General features: G+C 47.0%; 2 protein-coding genes across 5 annotated transcripts in view; one reads left to right on the top strand and one right to left on the bottom strand.

The window, feature by feature from the left end:
• Gss (glutathione synthetase) overlaps positions 1 to 21,747 on the top strand; it is a 31,239-nt gene extending 9,492 nt beyond the window's left edge. For all 4 annotated transcript variants that reach the window (XM_006988250.4, XM_076570958.1, XM_076570957.1 and 1 more), the window contains exons 3-13: positions 3,124 to 3,269; positions 5,703 to 5,778; positions 6,097 to 6,236; positions 6,939 to 7,055; positions 11,921 to 12,001; positions 12,098 to 12,175; positions 13,525 to 13,591; positions 17,122 to 17,316; positions 17,780 to 17,861; positions 19,939 to 20,128; positions 21,212 to 21,747. In XM_006988250.4, the coding sequence (XP_006988312.3) occupies positions 3,124 to 3,269; positions 5,703 to 5,778; positions 6,097 to 6,236; positions 6,939 to 7,055; positions 11,921 to 12,001; positions 12,098 to 12,175; positions 13,525 to 13,591; positions 17,122 to 17,316; positions 17,780 to 17,861; positions 19,939 to 20,128; positions 21,212 to 21,335 (1,296 nt within the window). In that variant the 3' untranslated portion in view covers positions 21,336 to 21,747. The remainder of the gene's footprint in view (positions 1 to 3,123; positions 3,270 to 5,702; positions 5,779 to 6,096; positions 6,237 to 6,938; positions 7,056 to 11,920; positions 12,002 to 12,097; positions 12,176 to 13,524; positions 13,592 to 17,121; positions 17,317 to 17,779; positions 17,862 to 19,938; positions 20,129 to 21,211) is intronic.
• The window catches only part of Acss2 (acyl-CoA synthetase short chain family member 2), a 42,860-nt gene continuing 39,542 nt past the window's right edge, over positions 21,736 to 25,053 (bottom strand). Inside the window, exons 15-18 of the mRNA XM_006988252.4 lie at positions 24,233 to 24,301; positions 23,713 to 23,889; positions 23,086 to 23,160; positions 21,736 to 22,953 (exon numbers count right to left, since the gene is read on the bottom strand). Of these exons, the coding sequence (XP_006988314.1) occupies positions 22,826 to 22,953; positions 23,086 to 23,160; positions 23,713 to 23,889; positions 24,233 to 24,301 (449 nt within the window). The 3' untranslated portion in view covers positions 21,736 to 22,825. The remainder of the gene's footprint in view (positions 22,954 to 23,085; positions 23,161 to 23,712; positions 23,890 to 24,232; positions 24,302 to 25,053) is intronic.

Raw genomic sequence — 25,053 nt, 5'->3', positions numbered from 1 at the left:
AGTGAGCTCCAGGAAAGGCGCAAAACTACGCAGAGAAACCCTGTCTCGAAAAACCAAAAAAAAAAAAAAAAAAAAAAAAAAAAGACAGATGGCGGAAAGGAACAGTAGAGCAGGGCCCCCAAAGTAGGGAGAGGCCAAAAATGTTCTAGGCCGGGCTGGTCAGCGGGTGAAGTCAGGTGAGGTCAGACAGCCAAGAGGCTTTGATACTGGGCGGAGGGGACTGTGACCTTCACCCTATAGATCAGCAGAGCAGACCAGCCACATGTGGGCTGCACATCTGGCACCTGCAGGAGGGAGGGAGTTCATTTTTGAAGAGGCGGCACAGGAGCTGGGTGCCCTGTTCAAAAGCACATTCTGTGTGGAGAGAGGCTCCCTAATCCAGGCACTGCTCCCCTCACAGGCTCCCTAATCCAGGCACTGCTCCCCTCGAAGGCAAGCCGCCTTTACAGTTTTGTTCCTGTTGTCTTCCTTCCTTTTTAAAAAATTTACCAGCATCTTTATTTTAAAACATTTACTTTTATTTTATGTGTATGTGTGTGTTATGTGTGTGTGCGCCCAAGTGTATGCATGTGCACTACCTACAGAGGACAGAAGAGGCATTTCAGACAGTTGTGAGCTGCATCTCACCATGTGGGTGTTTGGAGTTGAACCCAGGTCCTCTGCAAGAGCAACTGGTGCTCTTAACCACTGAGCCATCTCTTCAGCCCTACACCAGCATTATTTTTTTTTAAAGTCAGAGCCAACATTAAAACAGCAGGGGCTGGCTGGGGAGATGGGTTATTTTGTGAAATACCTGCTGAGCAAGCATGAAAACCTGAGTTCAGATCCCAGAGTCCACACCTGGGACAGTAGTAGGCACCTAGAACCCCAGGGCTGGAAGCCAGGCAGATCCCTGAAGCTTGCTGGCTAGCCAGGCCTGTCAAATCTGAGTTTCAAGATTAGTGAGAGACCCTGTCTCAAAAACTAAGGTGGAGATCAGTCAAGGAAGACACCCAACACTCAATACACATGTACTCACCCACACTACCAAGTATATACATCACACACACATGCAAATAATATAATTAATAATGATGGAAAGTTACCCAGTTTATCTATCCAAATCAAACTGGGAGGGTGTGGTAGCACATGCCTGTAATCCCAGCACTTGGGAAGTGGAATCAGGAGGAGCAGAAGTTCAAGACTGGGCCACTAGAGGGCTCCATGGGTAAAGGCATTTGCCACTAAGCCTTAGGACCTGAGTTTGACTCCATAACCTAGTGGTAGAAGGAAAGACTCAATTCCCAGAAAGTGTCCTCTATCTCCATGCCATAGAACACACACACACACGCACACACACACACACACACACACACACACACACACACACACGCACGCACACACACACAAATAATAATATAAGTAAAAAGAAAGAGGTTCAAGCCCCCCCCCAGTCCGGAGTGAGCCAGCGTGGGGGGTAAGAGCAATTGCTCCCCTCACCATCTTACCATTCCTGTTGTCTCCTGGAGACAAAGCAGAGTGTTACTGTCATACATGTGCTGCTGTTTTCTCTAAACAGTGAGAGCCTGTGTGTTCCAGCCTTTGGCAGCAGAGAACAGCTGTGTGCTAGCCATCCTACATTCAAGTACAATGAGTTCTGGGGGCAGGACAGAGAGAAGTCTTGGCAGAAAACCTCTGGGAAGTGTTTGAATTGGATGGTACTTGTTGGGAGAGGCAGTGTCCTGAGTCTAAAGCCAGTTGTCATCTTTTACATGTGCTTTGGGTGTTAGGTCACCCTTCACATGGTCTGCAATAACCCTGTGTTTTTGAGACAGGATTTATATGTATAAAATCTTACATGTATAAAAGGAGATACTGTATTTGTGAACATGTATATGAGTATAAAGACATCTGATACAAGTAGACCTTGTCTTGGGGTGAGAACTAGGTGACTGAGGCCGAAGTGGGATTGAAACACACTTCTCACTATGTACCCTTAGCTCTTTTATTATTTATTTGCTTGTTTGCTTGTTTGTTTGAGACAGGGTCTCTCTACATATCCCTGACTGTCCTGGATCTCACTATGTAGACCAGGCTGGCCTTGAATTCACAGAGATCAGCCTGCCTCTGCTTCCCAAGTTCTGGGATTAAAGACATATGCCACCATCACCTGGCTATTTAGAGCTCTTTTAAAATGTGTATGGTGTTTGTATTATCTAGTTCAAGGTCATTTTTTAAGTAAGTATATTAATGAAAGTTCTACCACCATAAACCCTTTCTACCATAATGGCAAATTGATATTAACTCAGAGGGTGAATCATTCAAGTCACGGTCTATTTATCATCTCCCAAGTTCCAGTTCATTTGTTGTTAGAAATCTCAGAATGCATTGCTCTCTTTTAGAATAACTATCTTAAATGACATTTTGATTTCATGACTGTGTCAAAGTCCAAAGAACCCAGAGTCTAACTAGATGCCAGCCTGTTAACCTGAGTTGTCGTTTCTAGCCCCAGGACAGGGGCATGGCACTATTGGCTTCTACTCAGGAAGCCACAGTTCACTTCAGCAGCCCTTCCAGTAGGCGTTTCCCTCTACCCCAACCAGAAGGCCAGAGGCCTGGGGTGTGAGCTCCTGATCTGGGGATAGACTTGGCTTAACTATCAGTCAGGAGCAGAGGCAGCAGAGTGGGTACAGATGAGCATGTAGTTTGAGTGGGTTAGAGTGGTTTAGTAACCAAGCCGGGGCAAGTCCAAACGCCAGCAGCTGAATATATTTTAGACCTGTTCCATAACCTCTATCCCAAGTCCTTTGTGTGCTAAGTTGGGATAACATAGTACCTTCCTCACAGAATGATATGCACGGTGAACCCTTTTTAAGTGGTCAGCACAATGATTGCATGCAGTAAGTGCTTCATTTGTGTGGGAGTTTTGAGTTTGTTGTTTGCTTCTCATTTAAAGAAAGTCCGCTAGAGTTGTCACAGAACCTGGAAGCTGACATTGTACCCTTTCTTACTTTTCTCTCGTCTCTTCCCTCCCTGAAGTAACTGCTGTTCTGCAGTTGTGTGCTCAGTAGCATCGGCCTGGCTTTGCAAGAAGACACCCCATTCACAGCTGCTCTCCCTCTGCCCCACTTTCTCATTGATCAGGTGGTGACCTTCGCCCCGTTCACGCTCTTCCCCTCACTAGTGCCTAGTGCTCTGCTGGAGCAGGCCTACGCTGTGCAGATGGATTTCAACATGCTGGTGGATGCTGTCAGCCAAAACTCGACCTTCCTGGAGCAAACTCTGTCTAGGTACTGAGTGCTAAGGCCTCTGGGGCCAGAGATGCCAAAAGCTTGGAATGGGAAGGTTGGGGATCCAGGAGTTGTTGCTGTGTTAGTTAACTTGGTCGAGTGGGGAGCAGGCACCCCTCAGGGGAAATAAAAAATAGAAGAGAAGTAAGAGAGCTGCCTTCTACTCCTGGCTCTGCTGCCCTTTGTGTGATAAGCAAAAGGAAAGTCCTTCTTCTCGGAGCCTCAGTTTCTTAATCTAGAAAATGAGGTTGGCTGAGACCCAGGGTTGCTATGATTCTGTGATCAGTGGCCTCCTGCTTCTCATGACAGAAATCTCCGCTGAGAGGGAGGGCTGGAGGGATGGCTCAGTGGTTAAGAACACTGGCTGCTGCAGTAGATGACCAGGGTTCAGTTCCCAGCACCTACATGGTGGCTCACAGCTTTCCATAAGCCCAGTTCCAGGGATCTAGCACCCACTTCTGGCCTCCTTGGGTACTAGACAAAGTGTAGTTACACACATACACACACACACACACACACACACACACACACACACACGGGTGAAACATTCATACACTGAAATAAAATAAAAGTAAGTCTTTCAAAGGTCTCCACTTGGAATTATGGAAAACGACCTGGTTTGGGAAGAAAAGAGTTTAGGGAGTTGTTGGGTTTTAAAGTCAGATTTCAACTTCTAAGCAAAGGCCCTTCTTTCTTCATCCCACCATTAGAAGGATGTGTTTCATTTTTTAAATGACTTTTTCTTGTCACCTAAAGCCTCATGTCTTTGGGTAGGACAAAATGCAGACTGAGCCATACCCAAGATCCAAGTAGATAGTCATGCCCTTGCCTTTTCTAGCTAGATCCTCTCCTCCCACTTCAGGTCCTAAGGCAAGTGAAATTTCTTGGTTAATTTTGGAATTAAGTATAAATTGCTGATTTTAGAATTAAATATATATATATATATATAAATAAATGTTTTATGTGTATGTTATATGTGTATAACTGTGTATCTATGATTAAGTTTTCAATGGAAAACTAGATTATTTTGTTAGAGACCAAATCTTTCTCAGATGTGTGCTCTTTGGTAACAGGTGGAATGTGAGAAGGAATAATAATCATAGGAAGTTTGGAAACCATTGTTTTGGAACCAACAATCCAGGGGGTCATGAATATGTGAACCCTGTTACCACCTTCTTTCTCTGGACGGGCTTGCTTATGCTCACTGCAAGCAGCCAGGTTTAGTTCATTTACACCTGACAGTGTGATTATGTGGGAGACCTGCTCTAAAGCCCTTCTCAGTAATTCAACCTTCCCTGTTCCTTTCTACATACATACCACCACCACCCCTCAAGGGAAAACAATAGCCTAGAGCCTGGGGTTGAAAGGTGTCTCTTGTTCAGAGAAGAGAAAATGTGTTCTACTTTTCTTGGAGGCTAAGGCCCAGCTGGGGACTCTTCTCCTCACCGAGGGCTAAGCAAGGCCCCAGTGAAAGAACTCATCCTCTAGAGAGCCTTCAAGACAGCTTCTTGCCTGCCCCACACTGCTCCACCCCAAACTTCTGTAACTAGGTCAGCCTACAGGCCTGGCATGGCTAGACACAGAGTTTGCCCTGAATCTTGAGAAGCAACAACGTGGTGTTAAGGACTTGTGGACCCCTCCTTGCTGCATTTCTTCCTAAGGCTCCAGAAAAACATTCTGGATGCGCCCCTAGCTCGTCACATGCCACAGCAGCACACTGGGCTGAGAGGACGAGCCCATTTAGATCCAGCCCCACCTGTATGCGGTCTCTAGCTCAATGGGAGAGATGACATTAGTTGCCATATAATAAAGTGAAAACTGCATCTTGCGTCAGCTCTGTAAAGGAGATGTTGTTCACAGTGCTGTGGGAGCACCTAGAAAGGCATTTGACTCAGATAGTGAGGCTTCTCCAAGGAAGTGGTATCACGTGAGGATTAACCTACGAAAGAAACCAGGATGTGTACTTTGGGCCTGAAAAACCTGCAGGCACATGGCGAACTGCCCTGGAGGAGGGGGGGGACTTGTCTGGGAGGAGACCGGAGTGCAGGGGGAGCTATGGAGAGTTAACTTGAGGTCAGCCAGAAAACTCACCAGCCATCAGTTATGGAAGCTGTTTGAAGTTTTAAAAACCATGCTGTGTCGTTTACCCTTCCCCACAGCCTGTTGTATAAGCAACTGTTTTCCTCTTCACTTCACAGTTGAACAAACAGATGCAGAGAGGGGATAGGATCCACTGAGATTGCCTCACAGTGGCTGGTAGAGCTTGGATTTGAACCCAGGTCATCTGGCTCTAGAGTAGATTATTAGGCACTATTTTCTGCTAGGTTGGAATGGGTATTCACGATCCAGAAATTATCTAGAGGTGGGTGGGTAAGGGTAGGACTCATGGCCTGTAGGGTCTTGTGTAGCCTGGAATGTTCTTTTCTTCTCTAGCACCATCAAAAAGGATGACTATACGGCCCGTCTCTTTGATATCTACAAGCAAGTCCTGAAAGAGGGCATTGCCCAGGTACCCATTCCTAGCCCTTCCTTTGTCTGGAACTTGTCTCTTTGCTCTCTGGTGTTTGTTTTTGTTTTGTTTTGACTAGAACAATTGGCCTCAGTCTTTCCTTGTAAGAATCTCCCTCGGACTGGTCTCAGCTGGGCCTCCACCCCAGGGACCAGTCCGGGGATGACAGAATGAATCCTCTGGGTTTGGGAGTATTAGTATTGGTATTTGGGCGTATTGGTCCTCCGTGTAGAGTATTAGCTCTACAGAGTGCAGTGTGGCTAGACCTCCAGAGTCAGCTCCTGGGCCCGAGTCCTCAGCCTTCAGTTTTCTCCACAGACTGTGTTCCTGGGCCTGAATCGCTCCGATTACATGTTCCAGTGCAGTGCAGACGGTTCCACAGCCCTGAAACAGATAGAAATCAACACGATCTCTGCCAGCTTTGCGGGCCTGGCCTCCCGAACTCCTGCTGTGCACCGGTGGGTTCCCAGGGCAGCTGTGCAGTGCATTATGGGGAAGAGTTCAGTGGACGGATAGTCACTGGCTAAGCCAAGGGTCTCCTTCTGTGACTGTGCCTTCCTGGCCCCTGAATCATGGTTTCTCCATGCCTCCATCTTCTCCCCATAACAGTTTTCTACTTGAAATCAGATGCCAGACAGACAAAGAAGAGACCTCAGTCTCATAGCATATGAGTCCTGCCTCTCTATATACAAATTAACCCTCCAGGCTGAGAGAATGATGCCTTCAAGAGGCCTCTGACGTAGCTGAGGCCTGAAAGCAGTTCTGAATCCAAAGCAGAGGGGAATTCAGAAACTGCCATCTGAGAGCTGGGCCACAGTAGTGGTTTCTTGGCCCTCATGCTCACTACAGTTCCATATGGTCTGCAGCAGGATTCCATATAGCACCTCGGAGCCCAAGGTGAGGGGCTCCAGCTCCCTTAGAAACTGAGTTGGGGTGGAGTGGCCACACGGGGGTCTCAGGACTCCTCTGGGCATGTACATCTAGGTAAGGATGGCCCAGCATATCCCAGTTGTGGTGTGTCCTCCAGGAATGGTGTGGTAAGGAGCCTTTAAGCACTTGGCTGATTTTCAGAGTAATGCTCCTATATGTATCTGTGAGGTCATGGGCAGAAGGGTATCCTGGTCCATTCAATTACTCAGCAGCTATCTTTCTTCCAACAGACATGTTCTCAACGTCCTGCAAAAGACCAAAGAAGCTGCCAAGATCCTCTCCAATAATCCCAGCAAGGGACTAGCCCTGGGGATCGCCAAAGCCTGGGAGCTCTATGGCTCAGATAAGTAAGAATGTGGAAGGATGGTGGTAGTGTCTCACTTTAGTGTCAGCATTCAGGGGTGGGGCAGCTTCTCCTTTGCTAGACATCAGTAGCGGAAAAGGGTGTTTCCAGGGATAGAAACTTACACATTTCAGTGCCAAAAATATATTAGTGGAGTTCTGGGTTCCTTCTAAAATAAGAGATGCTAACTCTAACGTACTGTTCCCTTGTGGTGTGGGGTTCATCGTGATGACGGACAGTGATTGCATCTTGCTGTAACACACTGGTGCCAGCTAGGCTTAGAAAGCGCCTGTGCTGCTGGCTTTAAGTTCCCGTCCACTAGCTCTGTGATGTCGGCCTCTTCACCACCCACTTTTACATTTACTGCTGTCAGTGTGCCTGCACTAGGAATCCTCTGCTGCTGTCCCTCTGCCTCCCAACTTGTTGTGGTTTGGGGAAAAACAGGGATCCTGGTTGTTCTAATCATGTGTAAAAAGCGTGAGGACCTCTTCAGTGAGGTCAGGTTTGATCTGGGAATTTCATGGTGTCCATTTGAACTGCTTAGAAGTGTTTTCTTTGCTTTCTTCCTATTTCTCAACCGTGTTCCAGATGTGGGAAGATGCTAGGTAAGTGACTTGCAGATAGCTGAGAGGCCACTGCTAGCAGCTGCGCAGTGTGAGCACAGCCCACCTGTGCTGAGTGTTTCCACCCAGGGTCTCACTGAGCCCTCAGAGGGAGTGCTCTGAGGTGGTGCTGGTCCTCTTCCCATTCTACAGATCAGGAAACTGAGGTTCAGGGAGGTACAGTGACTTGCTTGAAGTCAGTTGGTGAGTTGGTAGTAGGACCCGGTGCTAAGTTCCTGGAACCTGCATATGTAATGGTACTGTTGCCTCCAAGTGAGCCTTTCCAGGCTTGCTAAGCTTCACTAAGTTCCAGGAAGCCTCAAGCTCTGAGCATTTACAAGGTGGACAAACAGTGTCAAGTAGAATCCTCTGCCAAGTTCCATTTTAAGAAACTGAAGTCAGGGGATGGGGTCACCTGAGAAACTGCCAGTGACAAACACCGCAGAGGAAGTCTCTCGCCAGGCCAAGGGTAATGTGGGGAGGAAACACTCACGTGCCCCGAGTTAGGCACCAGTGGGTAAAAGCTCTGTGGCCCTGAGCAGGCACTGGCTTTACCCACTGTCAGAGTGGGTAAGGCTCATCTGCTGAGCAAGCATATGGCCTTGGCACGTCTTTTCTCTGAGATTTTTTTTTTTTTTTTTTTTTGTCTTGAGCTGGGCATGGTGATATACACCTTTAATCTCAGCACTCGGAAGGCAGAGGCAGGTGGGTCTCTATGAGTTCAAGGCCAGCTTAGTCTACATAGCAAGTTTCAGGCTAGCCAACTCTATGTATCAAGATCCTTTCTCAAAAAACAAAAACATGAGCCGGGCGTTGGTGGCGCACGCCTTTAATCCCAGCACTCGGGAGGCAGAGCCAGGCGGATCTCTGTGAGTTCGAGGCCAGCCTGGGCTACCAAGTGAGCTCCAGGAAAGGCGCAAAGCTACACAGAGAAACCCTGTCTCGAAAAACCAAAAAAAAAAAAAAAAAAAAAAAAAAAAAAAAAAAAAAAAAAAAAAAAACATGGCTGGAGAGATGGCTCAGAAGTTAAGAGCACTGGCTGCTCTTCCAGAGGTCCTGAGGTAAATTCCCAGCAACCACATGGTGGCTCAAAACCATCTTTAATGAGATCTGGTGCCCTCTTCTGGCCTGCAGTCATACATGCTGTATACATAATAAATAAATAAATCTTAAAAAAATAAATAAATAAAACCACCTGTAATTCCTATACTCAGGAAGCTGAGATAGGAGGGGGCCTTTTAGTTCAAGGCCAGTCTGACCTATATAGTGAGCCTCGTACCAGGAATATATAGCAAGACTCTGCCTCAAAAAAAAGTTTTTAAGAGACTTAAATTATAATTTTGTTTGCTTTTTAAAGAACTGTTTTGGTCATGCTGAGGATCAAGTCTAGGGCCTTGTGTGTGCCAGGAGAGTACTCTACCACTCAGCTGCCTCCCCGGTCTTGTTTGCTTTTGAGACAGGGTCTTGTTACATACCCTCTACTGGCCTTGAACTCATGACAGTCCTTCTGCTCTAGCCTCCCAAGTTGGGAGTTATATACATGCACCTCCAGTCCTGGTTATAAAATTATGATTTCAGTGGGGCTGGAGAGTTGGTTCACAGTTAAGAGCATTTATTGCTCTTTCAAAGGACCTGAGTTCAATTCCCATATGGGTTGCTCACAACATTCTATAAAATTATGATTTCAGTTAAACAAATGCATTCAAAACACAGGGCCTAGGTTGGAGAGATGCTCAGAGGCTAAGAATGCTTCTTGATCTTCCAGAGGACCTGAGTTTGACTCCCAGCTCCTACATGGGGTCTCTTACAACCACCCATATCTCTAGCTCCAGGGAATTGGATGCCCTCTTTTGGCCTCTGAGGGCACCTGCATGCACATGGCATACAACCACACAGTCATGCATGCATAAATAAATTAAATCTTTAAGACAACAGCAGTAAAATACAGGGCCCATAGTTAGAATGAGTAGAAGAAGGATGATTATTGATATTAAAAGATTGGGACATATGATCTGATTAGCATTCCTATTTCATAAACGAGACAAGGCTCAGAGAAAGAAGTTAACTGACCTGCTCAAGGACACCACAAGTCACTGGCAGAGCCAGGACTAAGATTGCTGGGTCCTCTCTCCCAGCCTGCGTGCTATTTCCAGTTCACCTTCCTCAGCTGACAGCTTTCCGAGTTCCACTCTGTCCCGATTTCTCAGAACTGAAGGCAATAGGAGGTAGAGTGTGTTTTCTGAGTCTGGCTTTCATTGTTTGGCAAGTGGAAAGGCTGGCTTAATTAGCCAGTGTATGAAATTCCATTTCAGCCTCCAGCCTTCAGGCTTCCTCCTTTGCCTCTTCTTGGAGGTGAGCCATCCTGGGCCAGGTGCCACCCTACCCACCCACCCCAAACACCTACCCATGAGCAGAGTGGTTCAGGATACAAAATGAAGACCAAGACCTTTGGCCCTTGGGCCTCTCAAGGCAAGATGGCTTCTGGGAAACTATTTCCACTTTGTGTTGCAGATCCCAGCCTAAAGTCAGTTTTCAGTTTAAATGTCCTATCTGTCCTCTTGACTTGAGGCAGGCTGGAAGAGTATTTCGCCAAGTAGAAAGAAGTCAAGTGAACACAGTTTAGACTAAGAAGTTCAGCTAAGGTTGGAAAAAGCAGAGATAGATAAGAGGTCAATACAGAACATGTGCCGAGAGTACCAAGCCAGAGTCTGGACTTGCAGGGGTCTGAGCAAGAGGCCATGGGCACACACCAGAGCAGCTACAGCAGAAAGGGACTTTGGTACTATAAAACAGCGGCCTTGTGAGTCATTGAGGGAGGGAAGAGCCTGTGTCTAACACTGAGAATATCTCAACTGGTGTAAGCTCTTTCCTGAGTGTCCAAGCCCCTGCTCCTTTAAGAAACTTGTGGATAAACAGAGAGGAGCAGGCTCAGTAAGCGTTAGTGATCCCATTAACACTGAGACCAAATGTGGCCCTGTGGACATCACAGAGCTGCTGAGAGGTCCCCAGAGATGATGTCTTGTTTGTAGTTGCCTCTGGGGAGTTCCATTTAGCTCTTCTGTTTTTTTCACGGAAGAACTCCACTCTTGGATCATCATATCCTGTATTGTCTGATAATGGAGTCCTCAGTATCTGACCCCAGCATTGTTGTTGATTTACAAAACATTCCTCAGTGCTTATTTTCCCAGACCGATTTTTGAATCACCGTATCACTGTGTTAGGTTTTCTGTTGTTTGTTTTAAGATAGGGTTTCATGTAGCCCAGGCCAGTTTTGTTTTGTTTGTTTTTGTTTTTCAAAACAAGGGTTGGGTTTTTGTTGTTGTTGTTGTTGTTGTTGTTTTGTTTTATTCTGGGTAGCCCTGCTGTCCTGGAACTCACTCTGTAGCCCAGGCTGGCCTCTAACTCAGGGAGGCCTGCCTCTGCCTCCTGAGTGCTGGGATTAAAGCCATGTGCTACCACTGGCCCAGGCCAGTCTTAAACTCCTGGTTATCTTGCCTTTACTACCTGAGTGCTGGGATCACAAGAGTGAGCCATCATACATGGCTCAGGATGCCTTCTAGGGGAAGAAGTGGGTAAGGATAGATGGGTTTAAGTCTAAATTTTAAGTTGTATGATATTTGCTCTCATTACAATATTTCATCTCCTCCTAGAGAACAGACAAGAGCTGCCCCCCCCCAAGTTTCCTGTTTGTAAGAAATGTGTTGTTGTCTCAGGCAGTCCTAATTTGAGGCAGCGTCTGTTCTTGCAGGGAAGCTGTATTCTGTCTCTTGTCTGTCTGTCTTGTGTGGACATGCCTGTGGAGGCCAAGTCTAGTGTCTTCTCAATCTCTCTCCATCTTAGTTTTGAGACAGTCTCTCACTGAACTTGGAGCTTACCAGTTTGCCTAGACTGCCTTGCCAGCAAACCCCAGAGATCCTCCTGCCTCTGCTTCTCCAGAGACGGGGTGACAGACATGCTGCCTAGCTTTTTTTTCAAGTGGGTTCTGGAGCTCAAACTCAGGTCCTTAGGCTTGCATAGCAAGCACTTGACTGGCCAAGTCACCTTCTCAGTCGCTCCTCTCTGTTTTGACACAGGGTCTTGCTATGTAGCCCAGCCTGGCCTCAAATCCACCATCTTCTTGGCCCCGCCCCGCCCCCACCCCGAGTGCGGGCATTGTGGCCTGCCTCAGCAGGGACTGCTTGAGAAGCTGAGTTCTTACCTCATCTGAAGGGAGTGGCAGGGGGCATGAGCCCTGTAGCAACCTTGCTCACTTCTGCTCTTTCTCCAGTGCTGTGGTGCTGCTGATCGCGCAAGAGAAAGAAAGGAACATATTTGACCAGCGTGCCATAGAGAATGAGCTGCTGGACAGGCAAGTGAAGGGAGGGACCTTCAGGTGTGACCCCAAGTGGGAAGGGCACTCCAAACACCGCACCTGTTACCTCTGATTCTCACCTTTCTTTCCCAGGAACATCCATGTAATCCGACGAAGATTTGAAGATGTCTCTGAAAGGGGTTCCCTAGACCAAAACCGAAGGTTGTTTGTGTAAGCATCCCCAAGGAGCCACTAGACAGCTGGATTAAGAACCTCTCTTGATAGCTCCTATCACTCAAGAGCTTTTCGTCTGGGAATTATGATAGCTTGTTTTCTTTTCTCCTAATTTCTGAAATACCTCATCCTTCCAGGAAATTTTAGAAATGTCTAGCCATGCTCTGCTTCTAACGGGATATATCAGAGCTGTTGGCCTTCTGGATAAGGGTATCATCCTTAAAGATAATCTTGGTTTTCATGTAGAACTCTGAGGTTCTAAAATTTTTCTTGCCTCTCTTTGTGGCTAGTCTAAGACAGGCCTGAGCAGTTGGGCTGGGCAGCAGGGGTGCAGGCTCCTTCTTCCCGTGTGGTTGCTACTCTGGTCTGTAGCCTGGGTTTGTCTTCTAAGCCAGGCCCTGTTTTTCCCATGGGCCACCACACTGTAGCTTTAGTACAACACATTTGGGTAGGCACTGCAGCTTACATAGTCAGACTGAGTCAGGGCTGGGCATGCTGGCACACACCTTTAGTTCCAGCACTCCGGAGACAGAGGCAGGCAGATCTCTGAGTTCTAAGCCAGCCTGGTTTACATAGAAAGTTCCAGAAACATAGAAAGCTACGTAGTGAGAGCCCGTCTACAAACAAAAGAATGTAGCCAGTAGTGATGGCACACATTGTAATCCTAGCACTTGAGAAGTGGAGGCAGGAAGATCAGGTGTTCTGGGTCATTCTCAGGTATAAAGTGAGCTCAAGGTCATCCTGGGATATAAGAGGCCCTGTCTCAAAAAACAAAGTAACAAAAAAGTTAAGAGCCTTTATGGACTTTCATAATCCCACTTCAGATATTTCAAAATGTGCTGTTATCATAATAAAACAAAGTAGCTAGTTTACTTTTTAGATAAACTAGATAATATGAACTAGGGAAAGGGGAAGAGCTTATCTTAATTAGAGTCAGGTTTTTGCACATCCCCATCACCAGTTTTAGAGATCTTAGATTGTCTGCTTTCTGCTACTTTAAGCCGTAGAAATAAGTAATTCAGTTCTGTTTTGCTGATCATAACAATATGATTCCTCCACCCAAAATTTTGGATACATGTGTTTTTAATTTTACCTGTGCTAACCTCCTTGTTACCCTGTAGCCTTCTTAAAATAAATTTAGGTCCAGAATATTCTAAAACATTGCGTGTTGCACACCTGTTTTTAATAGAAGTACCAAGTTTCTGCTTTCACCAGTTCTAGTGAACCCTGCCCAGGCTTGCCTTATGGACTGCCACATGTATTCTGATGTATCCTGAAATAGACTGAACCACTGAACACATCAGTAATAATTTCATTCAGAAGGTTTTTTTCATCCTGTGTTACAGGGATGGCCAGGAAGTTGCTGTGGTTTACTTCCGAGATGGCTACATGCCCAGTCAGTATAATCCACAGGTAGGTATTTTCTATTAGACCATTCTCTCCCTCCAGGGACCTACCAGAGCGCCACCGAAACCCAGCTCAAGCATCAGAACTCTGCTTCACCTCTTGCTCAGGGCGCTGCTGCTGGAAATGCCTTTCTTCTTGCAAGTGTTTTGTTACCTTTCACTCTCCAGGGTCTTTAGGGTCTGAATCCTCAGGAGTCTACCTGTAGTGTTTCAGCCGTTCACACATTGTCTGGAGATATGTTGGTGAACGAACATCTTTCTAGAGGAAGACCCCGATTTATAGCATTGCTGACTTCCATGGTATAATTTTGAGCTACCCAATTTAACAGCTCTGAACAAAGATCTGGAAAGAGATGGATCCAGTCAGCCCTCACTAGCTGATGCAAGAGTTCTAGGCCACCCTCCCACCTATCTTTGTTTGTTCTTTTCTGTGGCTTTTTCTTTGGGTAGGGAGGCGCAAGGTCTTTCTTTGAAGCCCAGGCTGACCTGAAGCTCTATGTAGCCTCAATGAGTGGCATTCTCCTGCCTCAGCCTTCCAAGTACTGACAGTCCAGGCATGAGTCATCATTCCCAGCTCCACTGACCATTTTTATTTTCCTTATTTCTCCTTTATCGAAATCAGAAAGGTTTTTTTGTTTGTTTGTTTTATCATGTTCTCATTTATGTTCATGGCAATCCTGATATTACCTCATCCCACTAACTACTATGTAGTTTCAAAAATTACTTTCTACACATTTTATTTAACTCTTACAACCATCCTGTGAGACTTATAATTATCCCCATTACACAGATGAGGAAACTAAGGTTTGGAGCCACGCAGAGGCTTGTCTAAAATTCCACAAGAATTTCCCAGGATTTCTGACTCTCAGACCATTGCATTCTGAATATGCTGTTCTTCTCGCTGCTGTTAGTATCTATATCATGGAGGAAAGGCTGAACAGCCCTGCTTTCATGGATAAGAGAGAGAGAGAGAGAGAGAGGGAGGGAGGGAGGGAGGGAGGGAGGGAGGGAGGAAGGAAGGAAGGAAGGAAGGAAGGAAGGAAGGAAGGAAGGAAGAAGGAAGGAAGAAGGAAGGAAGAAAGAAGGAAGGAAGGACTGGGGAGAGGGTCAGCAGTTAAGAGTACTTACTGCTTTTGTAGAGGACCTAGGTTTAGTTCTCAACTACATGGTAGTGTATAACCATCTGTAACTCCAGTTCCAGGAGATCCAGTGGCCTCTTCTGGCCTCCACAGGTACCAGGCACACACACAGTACACATACATGCATGCAGAAAACACTCACATACATAAGATAAAAATAAATCTTTTTTACAATACCCTGGGTAGTGAGCTGAGAGTCATGACTGTGAGTCGCTTTCCCACCCGTCCAGGCTCTCAGCTACCCATGGAAATGAAGGGACCTGTGAGAGTTATAGTTCACGTAGGGTCCCTTGGGGCTGAGCTCTACAGGGTGCTGCTCTTCCGAAGGACAGCTTTAGGGAGCGTCCTTTTGACCAGAGAAGTGGTTAGAGTGCTGGCAACCTGCTGCTAGAGAGGGAAAACAGATCCCAGTTTCAGGACAGGGAGGCAGAAGAGGAGAGAGTGCGCCAAGGAAGGCAGTGGTGTGCATGGAGCAGCTCACCTACGCTTAGAACGTGGACATGGAGCTTCAAGGCTTTGTGACTTGTTAGATGACTCTTGTGTTGGAGCTTTGCTTTCTCTGTGAGATGTTTTTCTAGTCTTATCTCATGTTCTGGGCCTCTATGACTGCCCAGAACACCAGGCCAGTAGTTGGATGACTGATGAAGATCAGGTAAAGCTCTCCAGTGGATAGCACTGGGGAGGGGGCAGGATATACGCTCTAGGCCCTAGCCTTGCTCCAGCTGTGGACAGGAGTCTGGAATCTGGACAAAGGTGGTTTTCTACCCAGTGCCTGAGAATGGGGACCAGAGCTCGGAGGCATGATCCTCTGGTGTTTCCGTCTCTTGTATCCTAAGCTCCTAACACAAGACTATTCACCCACCCTGTGATTAGCCAGCTGCAGGCCTTTGTTCACATGATCCTGTTTACCTGGGGACCCACTCTCCAGTGAGTTTCACCTGTCACACTGCCTGTTGTCAGGGACTTACTCAGATTTCACTGCACTGGGCAACAATAGCCGATACTGAGTACCTGTGGAGTGTCAGAACCTGCTGTTCTGTGGGGACCTAACAGAAAACAAGGCAGAAACTAAGGGTCTGGTTCTCATGGTGAATTACACTGCCTGAGCAGGGAGATGAGCACCAGGAAGAAAAACAATGGACAAATGATTTTTTTGAGTTTTGATTTTGCTATGTTTATTGAGACAGACTCATATTCTATAGCCCAGGCTGCCCCTGGAACTCATTGTAACTGACCTGCTTTGTGCTCAGGACCCTACAAATACGTAATACTGTATCCAGCTTGAGGGGGGATCCCTAGTTGAGAGGTAATTGGCTTTGACTGACAGAACGGGATGAAAAGGTAGAGGGTTGTGGGGAAACCCACATTAATTAGAGTGGTCAGGGGAGAAGTGACTGAACCAAGACTTGAGGATGAGAAGGATGTAGCTATCCGTTACATGGGGGAAAGCAGGCAAAAGAAAAGAGAACATAAAAGGCCCTGAAGAAGGGGTGAAATCTGATAATTACAGACTTATTTGGCTAGAATGTGGGAGTCAAGAGTTAGAGGGAGAAGCTGGGGGCAGCAGCATGAGATAAAAAACCATGGGGAACACAGTCTCACAGGGTCTCATAGGTCATGGTAAGGAATGGACTTTATTTGATACAAGGCTATAGATTGTATGGTTAACCAGATTTTGAAGTGTTGGATTTTATTTGGAGCACAATGAGAAGCTGAGTATATGATCAAGAGTCCCATGCCCTTCAAACCTTATCCAGCCAGGTGTGGTGGCACGTGCTATACTCCTGGCACTCAGGAAGCTGGGGCAGGACAACTGCAAGCCCTGGCCAGCCTGGGTTCCATAACCAGATCCTGTTTAAAATAACAACTCTCCTAGTACTCCGAAGGCTGAGTCAGGACAGCCCAGGATATCTAGGGAGTTACAGGCCAGCCTGGCTACCAAGTGAGACTGTCTCAAAAGATAGGATGAGTAAAGGAGATAGAGGGATGGGGGAGAAAAACTCACCAATTTTTCTATACTCTTACAAAATGTCTTTTCTGCTGGATGTGGTGGCACATGCCTTTAATCCCAGCACTCAGGAGATAGAGGCAGGTGGATCTCTGTGAATCTGAGGCCAGCCTGGTCTTCATAGCAAGTTTCAGGCCAGACAGGGCTACATGGTGAGACCCTGTCCCTCATACCCAAAGACATTTCCTTGCTAGTAATTTTCCATTTAATTATGAACTTGTATTAGTTTGCTAGATCACAAACTCCCTAAAGGCAAGAATCCCGCAGACTGAGAGGCCATATCTGCCTCACTAGGATGTCGTAACGATAATCAGCTTGAAGATTAAAAGGCACAGTGTCTGGCACCTATCCAGTAAAGTAAAGGCCCTTTGGTTTTTATTACCTCTGCAGAACTGGGAAGCACGCCTACTGCTAGAGAGATCATGTGCTGCCAAGTGTCCAGACATTGCCACACAGCTGGCTGGGACTAAGAAGGTGCAGCAGGAACTGAGCAGGCCGGGCCTGCTGGAAATGCTGCTCCCAGGCCAGCCTGAGGCTGTGGCCCGCCTCCGGGCCACCTTTGCTGGCCTCTATTCACTGGACATGGTATGTAGTGTGTTTTCCTGCCATAGGCCACATAGCAGAAACCTGGACCCAAATGTGTTGGGGAGGGTACAGTGCAGCTGGCATTATGGTTGGCATTATGACTCACATCCTTGGTGCTCTGGAGAACCCTTGAGGCCAGAATCTGGGGACTAAAACCCATTCCCTCAGCAATGATGGAAAGGAAACCCAGGGAAATGGCTAAGGAGAGTGGGGAGAATTAGGGAGCATCTGTACCCACTCTCCAGGCTTTCTGCAGAGTCCTAAAGAGCCTGTTCTATGTCTAGTGCTGCAAGGGAGTTAGGGGTCACCTCCAGAATGGAGTGTCTAGCCTGATGGCATTTACAATGGTCCCCCCTGCTGTGTGTGCCCCCCCCCCACCCCGCCATGCCACTGTGCATGCGCAGCAGAACCTCGGCTGTCCTGTTAGCCTGCATTCTAGTGACCACCTTCTGCCTCCTGTCAGGGTGAAGAAGGGGACCGGGCCATTGCTGAAGCCCTCGCTGCTCCTAGCCACTTTGTGCTGAAGCCCCAGCGAGAGGGTGGAGGTAGGCCGATCTCCTTTGCAGAGCTGCCCAGTGAAGGGCTGCAGGCTATTGCCAGTGCTGATTGGCACTCGAGGTGTGGATACAGTCCCAGGCTTAGTGGTTATAAGAGAAAGCAACACAGATCCCAGCATGGAGCATCTCCCAGCACCCTGGAACTGGGAGTGCCAGGGGATTGGATGAACAACACTGGAGAATTTGGACAACCGTAGTTTGAGGTGCCTGTGGGTAGATTACAGAGAAACAGATGGTGCACACTAGGAGGCCTAAGGGGGTACCTGGCTGTATTACTGTGAAACTCCCTGAGGGCAGGGATCATGTCTGCTGTACAGACTTGATTTTCCACTTGGGTCTTAATGGCTAGGTTGGAGTTTTCCAGGTAGAAAAGGAGAAAGATCATTCTAAACTGAAGGCCATTTAAGCAAAAGCAGTGGGCCATGACCACATGGACTGGACTAGAGGTTAATGAGAAACTGGTGAGGCTAGAGTTGGAGATGGCAGGAATATGGGCTGGGAATATTATAAAAGAGCACTGAAGCTGGACGGCGGTGGTGGTGCACACCTTTAATCCCAGCACTCGGGAGGCAGAGGCAGGTGGATCTCTGTGAGTTCAAGGCCAGCCTGGTCTACAGAGTGAGTTCCTGGTCAGGCTCCAAAGAGAACCCCTGTCTTGAAAAAAAAAACAAAAAACAAAAAAACAAACAAACAAAGAGCACTGAAAATATTTCAGAAAACTTGGGATTGGGGAGATGGCTTAGTCAATAAAGCACTGGATCCTTACCCCCACATTAAAGCCAAGCATGATGGCAAGCATCTCTACCCCTAGGACGTGGGGGTAGAGGGCAGAGAAAGGCAGATCCTGGAGGCTCACTGGCTAGCCAGTCTAGCTGAAATGGTGGGCTCCAGGTTCTGTGAGAGACCCTGCTCAAGAGATAAGGTAGAGAGCCACTGAAGAAGATCCTCAATATTGGCCTCTGCTTCCACATGTATATGCATAACATACACAGATAGACACAAATGTATGTTATAAACTGTATGTATCATAACTGAGGAAGGAAGCCATTAAAGTTTCAAGCAGAGAAAGGGCACATGAACTATCCAGGAACTTAGCAGTGATGAAAGCTTGTAAAGCTGGTGCTTCAGCCTTTATAGCTTTATTGGACTGAGAGGAGATATTTGTGACAGAGATCGTGGAAGAAGGCTGATACCATTGTCAAGAAGACCCATGGAGAGGTCCAGGCTAGGGTTATAACAATATAGAACACAGGTGGAGGCATTTCTGATTTAGTAACATAGGTAACAGGGAGAGTGAACTTAAATAGGACTCAGGGATGCCTTTCATTTCATTAGCAGTAGGAAGATTCAGGAGAAGCAAGTTCTAGCAGCAACACATTTCCATTTGGATGTGCTGAGTTTGCATGCTTCTGATTTCTAGAACAAAGAGCATGAATTAAAGATTTGGGAGTTAACTTATACAGTGCAGATGAAACCTTAGGAACAAAAGTACATAGAGAGCAGAGCAAGGGTAGAGAATTCCTAGAGAACCTCAACATCTTTGTGTATGTATGTATGCGTGCACATGTGTGTGCATGTTCACATATGTGCATACATGTGGATGTCAGAGGTTAGTATCCAGTGTCTTCTTCCTCTATTGCCCTCCACTTTTTTTAGATAGTCTGTCAATGAACCTGGAACTCACCAACTAGTTAGACTAGCGACTAGCCAGCAAGCTCTGGGGATCTACCTGTCTCCACCTTCCACTTCCCCAGCACGAGGAGAGTGTGTTATGGATACACACACCCACACCTAGCTTAACGTGGGTGCTGGGGATCAGAATTCAGGTCTTTGTGCATGCATAACAAACACTTTACAGGCTGAGCCATCTCCCCAGGCCCAGAGAACCCCAACATTTAAGAGAAGGAAACAGTAAGATGGCTGAGGAGAAATGTCCATAGATGGGGCAGAACAGGCAGAACGGTGTGGTGGCAGGTGTGTTCACTTGTCTAAGGCTTTCTTGTTAAGGTGACCTTTGCTTCTCAGAAGCAGATATGCTCTGTGTGACTGGCCGCTTTGATTGCAGGTAATAACCTGTATGGGGAAGAAATGGTGCAAGCGCTGGAGCAGCTGAAGGACAGCGAGGAGAGGGCCTCCTACATCCTCATGGAGAAGATTGAACCCGAGCCTTTTGGGAGCTGCCTGCTACGGCCTGGCAGCCCTGCCCGAGTGGTCCAGTGCATCTCAGAACTGGGCATTTTTGGAGTCTATGTCAGGTAAGCCAGTCAGGAGCAGCTCTTTCTACTACTTCCCTACAAGAGTGCCAGCCGAGAAAGCCTAGAAGGAACCTTGAATAGAGCCATGAGTCCTGGGCTGCAGTCTCAGCTCTGCCAGTTCCTAGTTTTCTTACCTGTTTCCTTGTCTGTTAAGTAAGGACCCAAGACTTGCCCAGCCCACAGAGCTAACAAGTGAATCCCGGAAAAGACATGCTTTACAGCTGTTAAAGACATCCTTCGTGGTGTGAGGAGAACTGAGAAAAGATGGTTGGAAGAAGGAATAGGAGATTCCAGGGAATATGAAAGTTTGGGTCCAGCTCTAAAACCATAGGAATTCCAGGGAAAGATGAGAGAGAGGAGGGTATTCAGTGGCTTTGAAATACTGAGGAGGCTTCTGGATTTGGATTTGAAAAGTAAGAATCAAGAAGAAAGCGGGCATGTTAGTGTATACCTTTTGTCCCAGAACTTAGGAGGCAGAGACAGGCCTATGAGTTAGAGGCCAGTGAGTTCCTGGACCACCAAGGCTACATAGTTAGACCCTATTTCAAATAAAGAAGGAAGAAAGAGAGAAAGGAAGAAAAAAGAAAAGAGGAGGACTTTGGAATTGGCAAAGAAGAAGGCCCTAATGCAACTTCCTGCAAAATATTTCAAGGTCAGGGCAAGGTGAAGATCTGCCATGCCCTCTGCCACAGCCTCCCCTCACAACAGACTTCCCCTCTAAGCACTTGCGGCATTTTGCCTGCTACTCTCTCTCGCTACACCGACTCACCACAGGCACCTTGAGTAACAGGAAATGCATACCCCAGGACATGAATGTACACCTGAATCATGCTATATGCTTTTCTTGCTTTATTTAATCCATATGACCATCTTGTAATAGAAGAGGTATTTCTCAATTTTAAATTAAGGACATTTTTAGGAAGCTTCTAGGCTTATAATTTTCAAGCTAGGATGCAACTCCCGATCTGATTCTAAAGTCCTAGCATTTCTTAAATGTAGCCCCTTCCAATCTACCAGTCAGTCAGGTGGGACCAGAGAAGGGCCTAGCTTCCTAATGTGTGTCTCCTGACCCCATTTCTACAGACAGGGAACAACACTTGTGATGAACAAGCATGTGGGGCATCTGCTTCGAACCAAAGCCATTGAACATGCAGACGGAGGTGTGGCAGCGGGAGTCGCAGTCCTGGACAACCCCTACCCTGTGTGAGGGCGCACCTGACTTCACTCGAGAGACCTTCTACCCTGTACTTGGCCTTCCTCTCCTAATTCCTGAGGGGCTACTCCAGTCCCCACCTTAGGGAAGCTTGTCTCTTCCATAGACCTCCAGGGTCTTCAGGGAAGGGAAAATCCTGGGTACCTTCTCTCAGCCTTCCATCTGAGGACCAGAAAAGCTATGATTCCATTAGAAGAGTGCTGGAGGTCCCCAGATCTTGGAGTGTGGGGGAAGCTGCTCGAGGTAAAGGCCGTAGCCCTGCAGATCTTCATTACCCTCTCATGAACCTTTCCAGGGGTTCTAGTGCCTGACTTGGGGTAGGACTAAGTGACAGGAGGAAGGGGCTAGAACAGCATAGACTTTCCCCAGCTCTGCCCTCAATAAAGCAACGATGCTGATTCAACAATTCATTGTTTCATGTACCAAAGGGAGGAGGGCAGCCCATGGGAGGTAGATAGGCTGGAAAGGTGACTGGGTGTACGGGGGATCTCACTGGTTTCAGATCCTGTGGATGAGACCCTCGAGTCCTAATCCTTAGTCACTTGCTAATGCTTCCAGAGGATTGTAGGGTCAAGACAGGGTCCCAGGAAGAAGCACCAGATGTGACATCATAGTTGTAAACTGGCTTTAATCACTCTTGCTTAGGGGCTTGTCAGAGGTCTTGAGAGTGAAGCTTTGCCTGGTTCTGCCCAAACAAAGGGTTCTGGGGGAGTCTGGGGACTAGCAATGCTCTTCCCATCTACCACATACATCAGAGCAGCTAATGAACACACAGATACCTAAAAAAACCAGTTCTCTTCTTGAGCCCATAAACTTTATTCCTACAACAGTGAGTCTTGAGCACAAAAAGTACAAGAAGAGTTTCACCTAAGAGTGCCCCTTGTGGGCAGGGTTCTGTTCATGGGGCAGGACTAGGAACGTTGTTAACTCCCTTGGTTCTAGGAACAGAGCGTATCTTACTCTTTCAATGAAGCAGATGCTATGAAAACCCTCTAGAGTCTGGAGACTGAACCCACCTGCAGTCTCTAGAGCAAACAGGCAGACAGTGCTACCATCTGGCAAGGAATTCAGATTCAGAACAGAAACAACAAAGAATTTAAAAAAATAATTATTCATAGACTCACAAACTGTCATTTCTAAAGGCTTGGGCTTGCCCAAGATAAGAATTGGTGCTTTCCAGAAAGCTGAAAGGATTACTGCCCTGCTTCTGTCTAGGCCCTCACTTACACTCAGACTAGCTAACTGTGGTTGAGGATGTAGTGTTAAGTCTCTGTTCTGGGCTTGGAGACCTCCGGAGTCTAGGAGCATATCAGTCTGAAGTTGACCTGTGCCCTGTCTCTTCTACCTGGCAGTCTAGGAAACGCTCCCTAGTTTCAACCAAAGTGTCAATCAGCATTGGCTCTTGTATTCCTGGGCAGGGGGCAGGGTGGATGGGCAGAAGTTCGGAGAGCCACGCACAGGGAAATCCTGGACAAGAGTCTTGATCACTGGGTGGTCAGGCAGCGGTGACTGAAGAGATGACTGATGACGGATGGGTCAGCCACTGTAGACGTGTCCCCCAGGTCATGGTCATTCTGAGCAATCTTCCGGAGTACTCGCCTCATGATTTTGCCTGGTAACCCACATACCTCTTGTTACTTAGTAACAATGCTGACTGATCCCCGCTCTTTTAAGGACTTTCATCCACATACCTGCCACCCCTGGGCTTTAGCCTGTCCCAATCCCTGCAGGACTCTGAACTTACCTGAGCGTGTTTTAGGCAAGCCGGGTGCATTCTGGATGTAGTCTGGTGTGGCAATGGGGCCAATCTTTTCTCTAACTGTAACAACAAATCATCAAGCATTTCTTTAGTGCCGTTAACCAGACTTTCTAAAGCCATGACTTTGTTTCCCCAGCTGTTTCTTCTTCAGAGTTCTGCCTAGAGCCATTCTGAAGTTTACCGCTCCCTGTTCTCTATTAACACAGTGTCTCTTTACTTCTTTGTTTTATTTTAATCCATGCCCATGGGACTCGGTCTCTAGAATCAGCCTGTTAGAGTTTAAATCACACCTGGCAGCACAGCCTTGAGCAAGCAGTGTAACTTCTCTGTACCTGAAGTTTCTTCATCTTTACAACTAGCATAACAACAGGATCTATTTCGTGAAGGTAATTACAGGAATTAAATGGGATAAAGCAATAAAGCGCTGATCCTGGTGCTGACACAGGGAGAGTTCCCTGAAACTCTTGGCGGTTACCGTCCCAGTGTAGAGACTAGTGGAGACTAAGTGGGAAGACACCAGTCGCCCCACACGACACTGGAATCTGTAGTCGGCTGCAGCCTCTCCCCAGTAACTTGCAGAACCTTCAATTCCCGTCCCAGGAAGCTCCTTACTCTGCTTCTTGAGTTCCTCGGTGAGGGTGGGGCTGAAGGTGTGGCCATCACACAGGGTGACAAAGCAGTAGAGGCATTCACCCTTCACAGGATGAGGGTGGCCCACCACAGCTGCCTCTGCAACAGCCTCATGCTCCACAAGTGCTGATTCCACCTCTGCTGTACTCAGAAGATGTCCTTGTCAAGAAAAGGGAAATGCATGAGAGGGATCTCAGCCTTCCTGCCCCGGCTCTTGCTCCATCTGCACCCACAGGGCTGACCTATTCTGGTCAGATAGGGAAGGCTTTCACTCTCTCTTCCCATGGCTCATCTCCAGTCATGTCTTGACCGTCCTAGATCCTCTCCTGGCATGTTCTAACATGCATTATACTTTTCCTCCAAAACCTGGGCCCAGGACTGAATGCCATACTCTATGCCACAGCCTCAAAATAGGATGGTCCTTGCTCGCTCTTTGAAGTTTTTGCTAGGATTTACAAGGGGGAAAGAACTAATGAAATGGGAGGGGATACAGGCCTCTCACCAGATACATTGAGCATATCATCAATCCTGCCAGTGATCCAGTAGTAGCCATCATGATCCCGCCGGCAGCCTGGGAAGAAATATTCAACATAGTAAATACCCTACAGCAGGATACACAATTTATATTATAAAAACTACCACGCCTACTACAGTAGCTTATGGTAATCTTTCCTGATTCCACTTTTGTTGCCTTGGCAACCAGCTTTCAAGATGGCCCCATTGATCTTCATCTCTTAGTATTTATAGCCCTACAGCCCTTTCTTGTTATATAGCATTAGTCTATGTGATCAGCAGAATTTGGCAGAAACAATAGATGTCACTTCTGAGATTAGCTTACTAAAGACTTTAGCTTCCATCTTGGTCATATTCTCTCAGATCATTTGTTCTGGGTATATACAGGTGCCATGTGAGTGATCCTGCCTAAACTTGCTGTTCTTCCAGAGGACCAAGCACCCATGCACCCTTGTTCCCAGTACCCATGGTGGCTTACAACTGCCTGAGGATTCCTGCCCAAATCCATATGAGCCAGCATGTAAACAGGCCCATAGGCTCAAACTTTTCAATGACTACAGCCCCCACTAACAGCTTGATTCTAACCCATGAGACACCCTGACTGAGAACCACCCAACCAAGACATTCCCAGATCCTGATCCTCAAGAACTATGTGAAATGTGTTATTTGAAGCTGCCATCTTAGGGCATAATTTGTTCCATGGCAATAAATAATATACTCAATCTCAAGTATATTTTTAGAACATTCAAAATTATTTTCCAAATTAGCTGCCCCCCATCCGTCATTGTGTGTGTGTGTGTGTGTGTGTGT

This window comes from Peromyscus maniculatus, chromosome 4, assembly GCF_049852395.1.
Source record: "Peromyscus maniculatus bairdii isolate BWxNUB_F1_BW_parent chromosome 4, HU_Pman_BW_mat_3.1, whole genome shotgun sequence".
NCBI classification, from domain to species: domain Eukaryota; kingdom Metazoa; phylum Chordata; class Mammalia; order Rodentia; family Cricetidae; genus Peromyscus; species Peromyscus maniculatus.
This window is presented reverse-complemented; position numbering and strand designations above follow the sequence as displayed.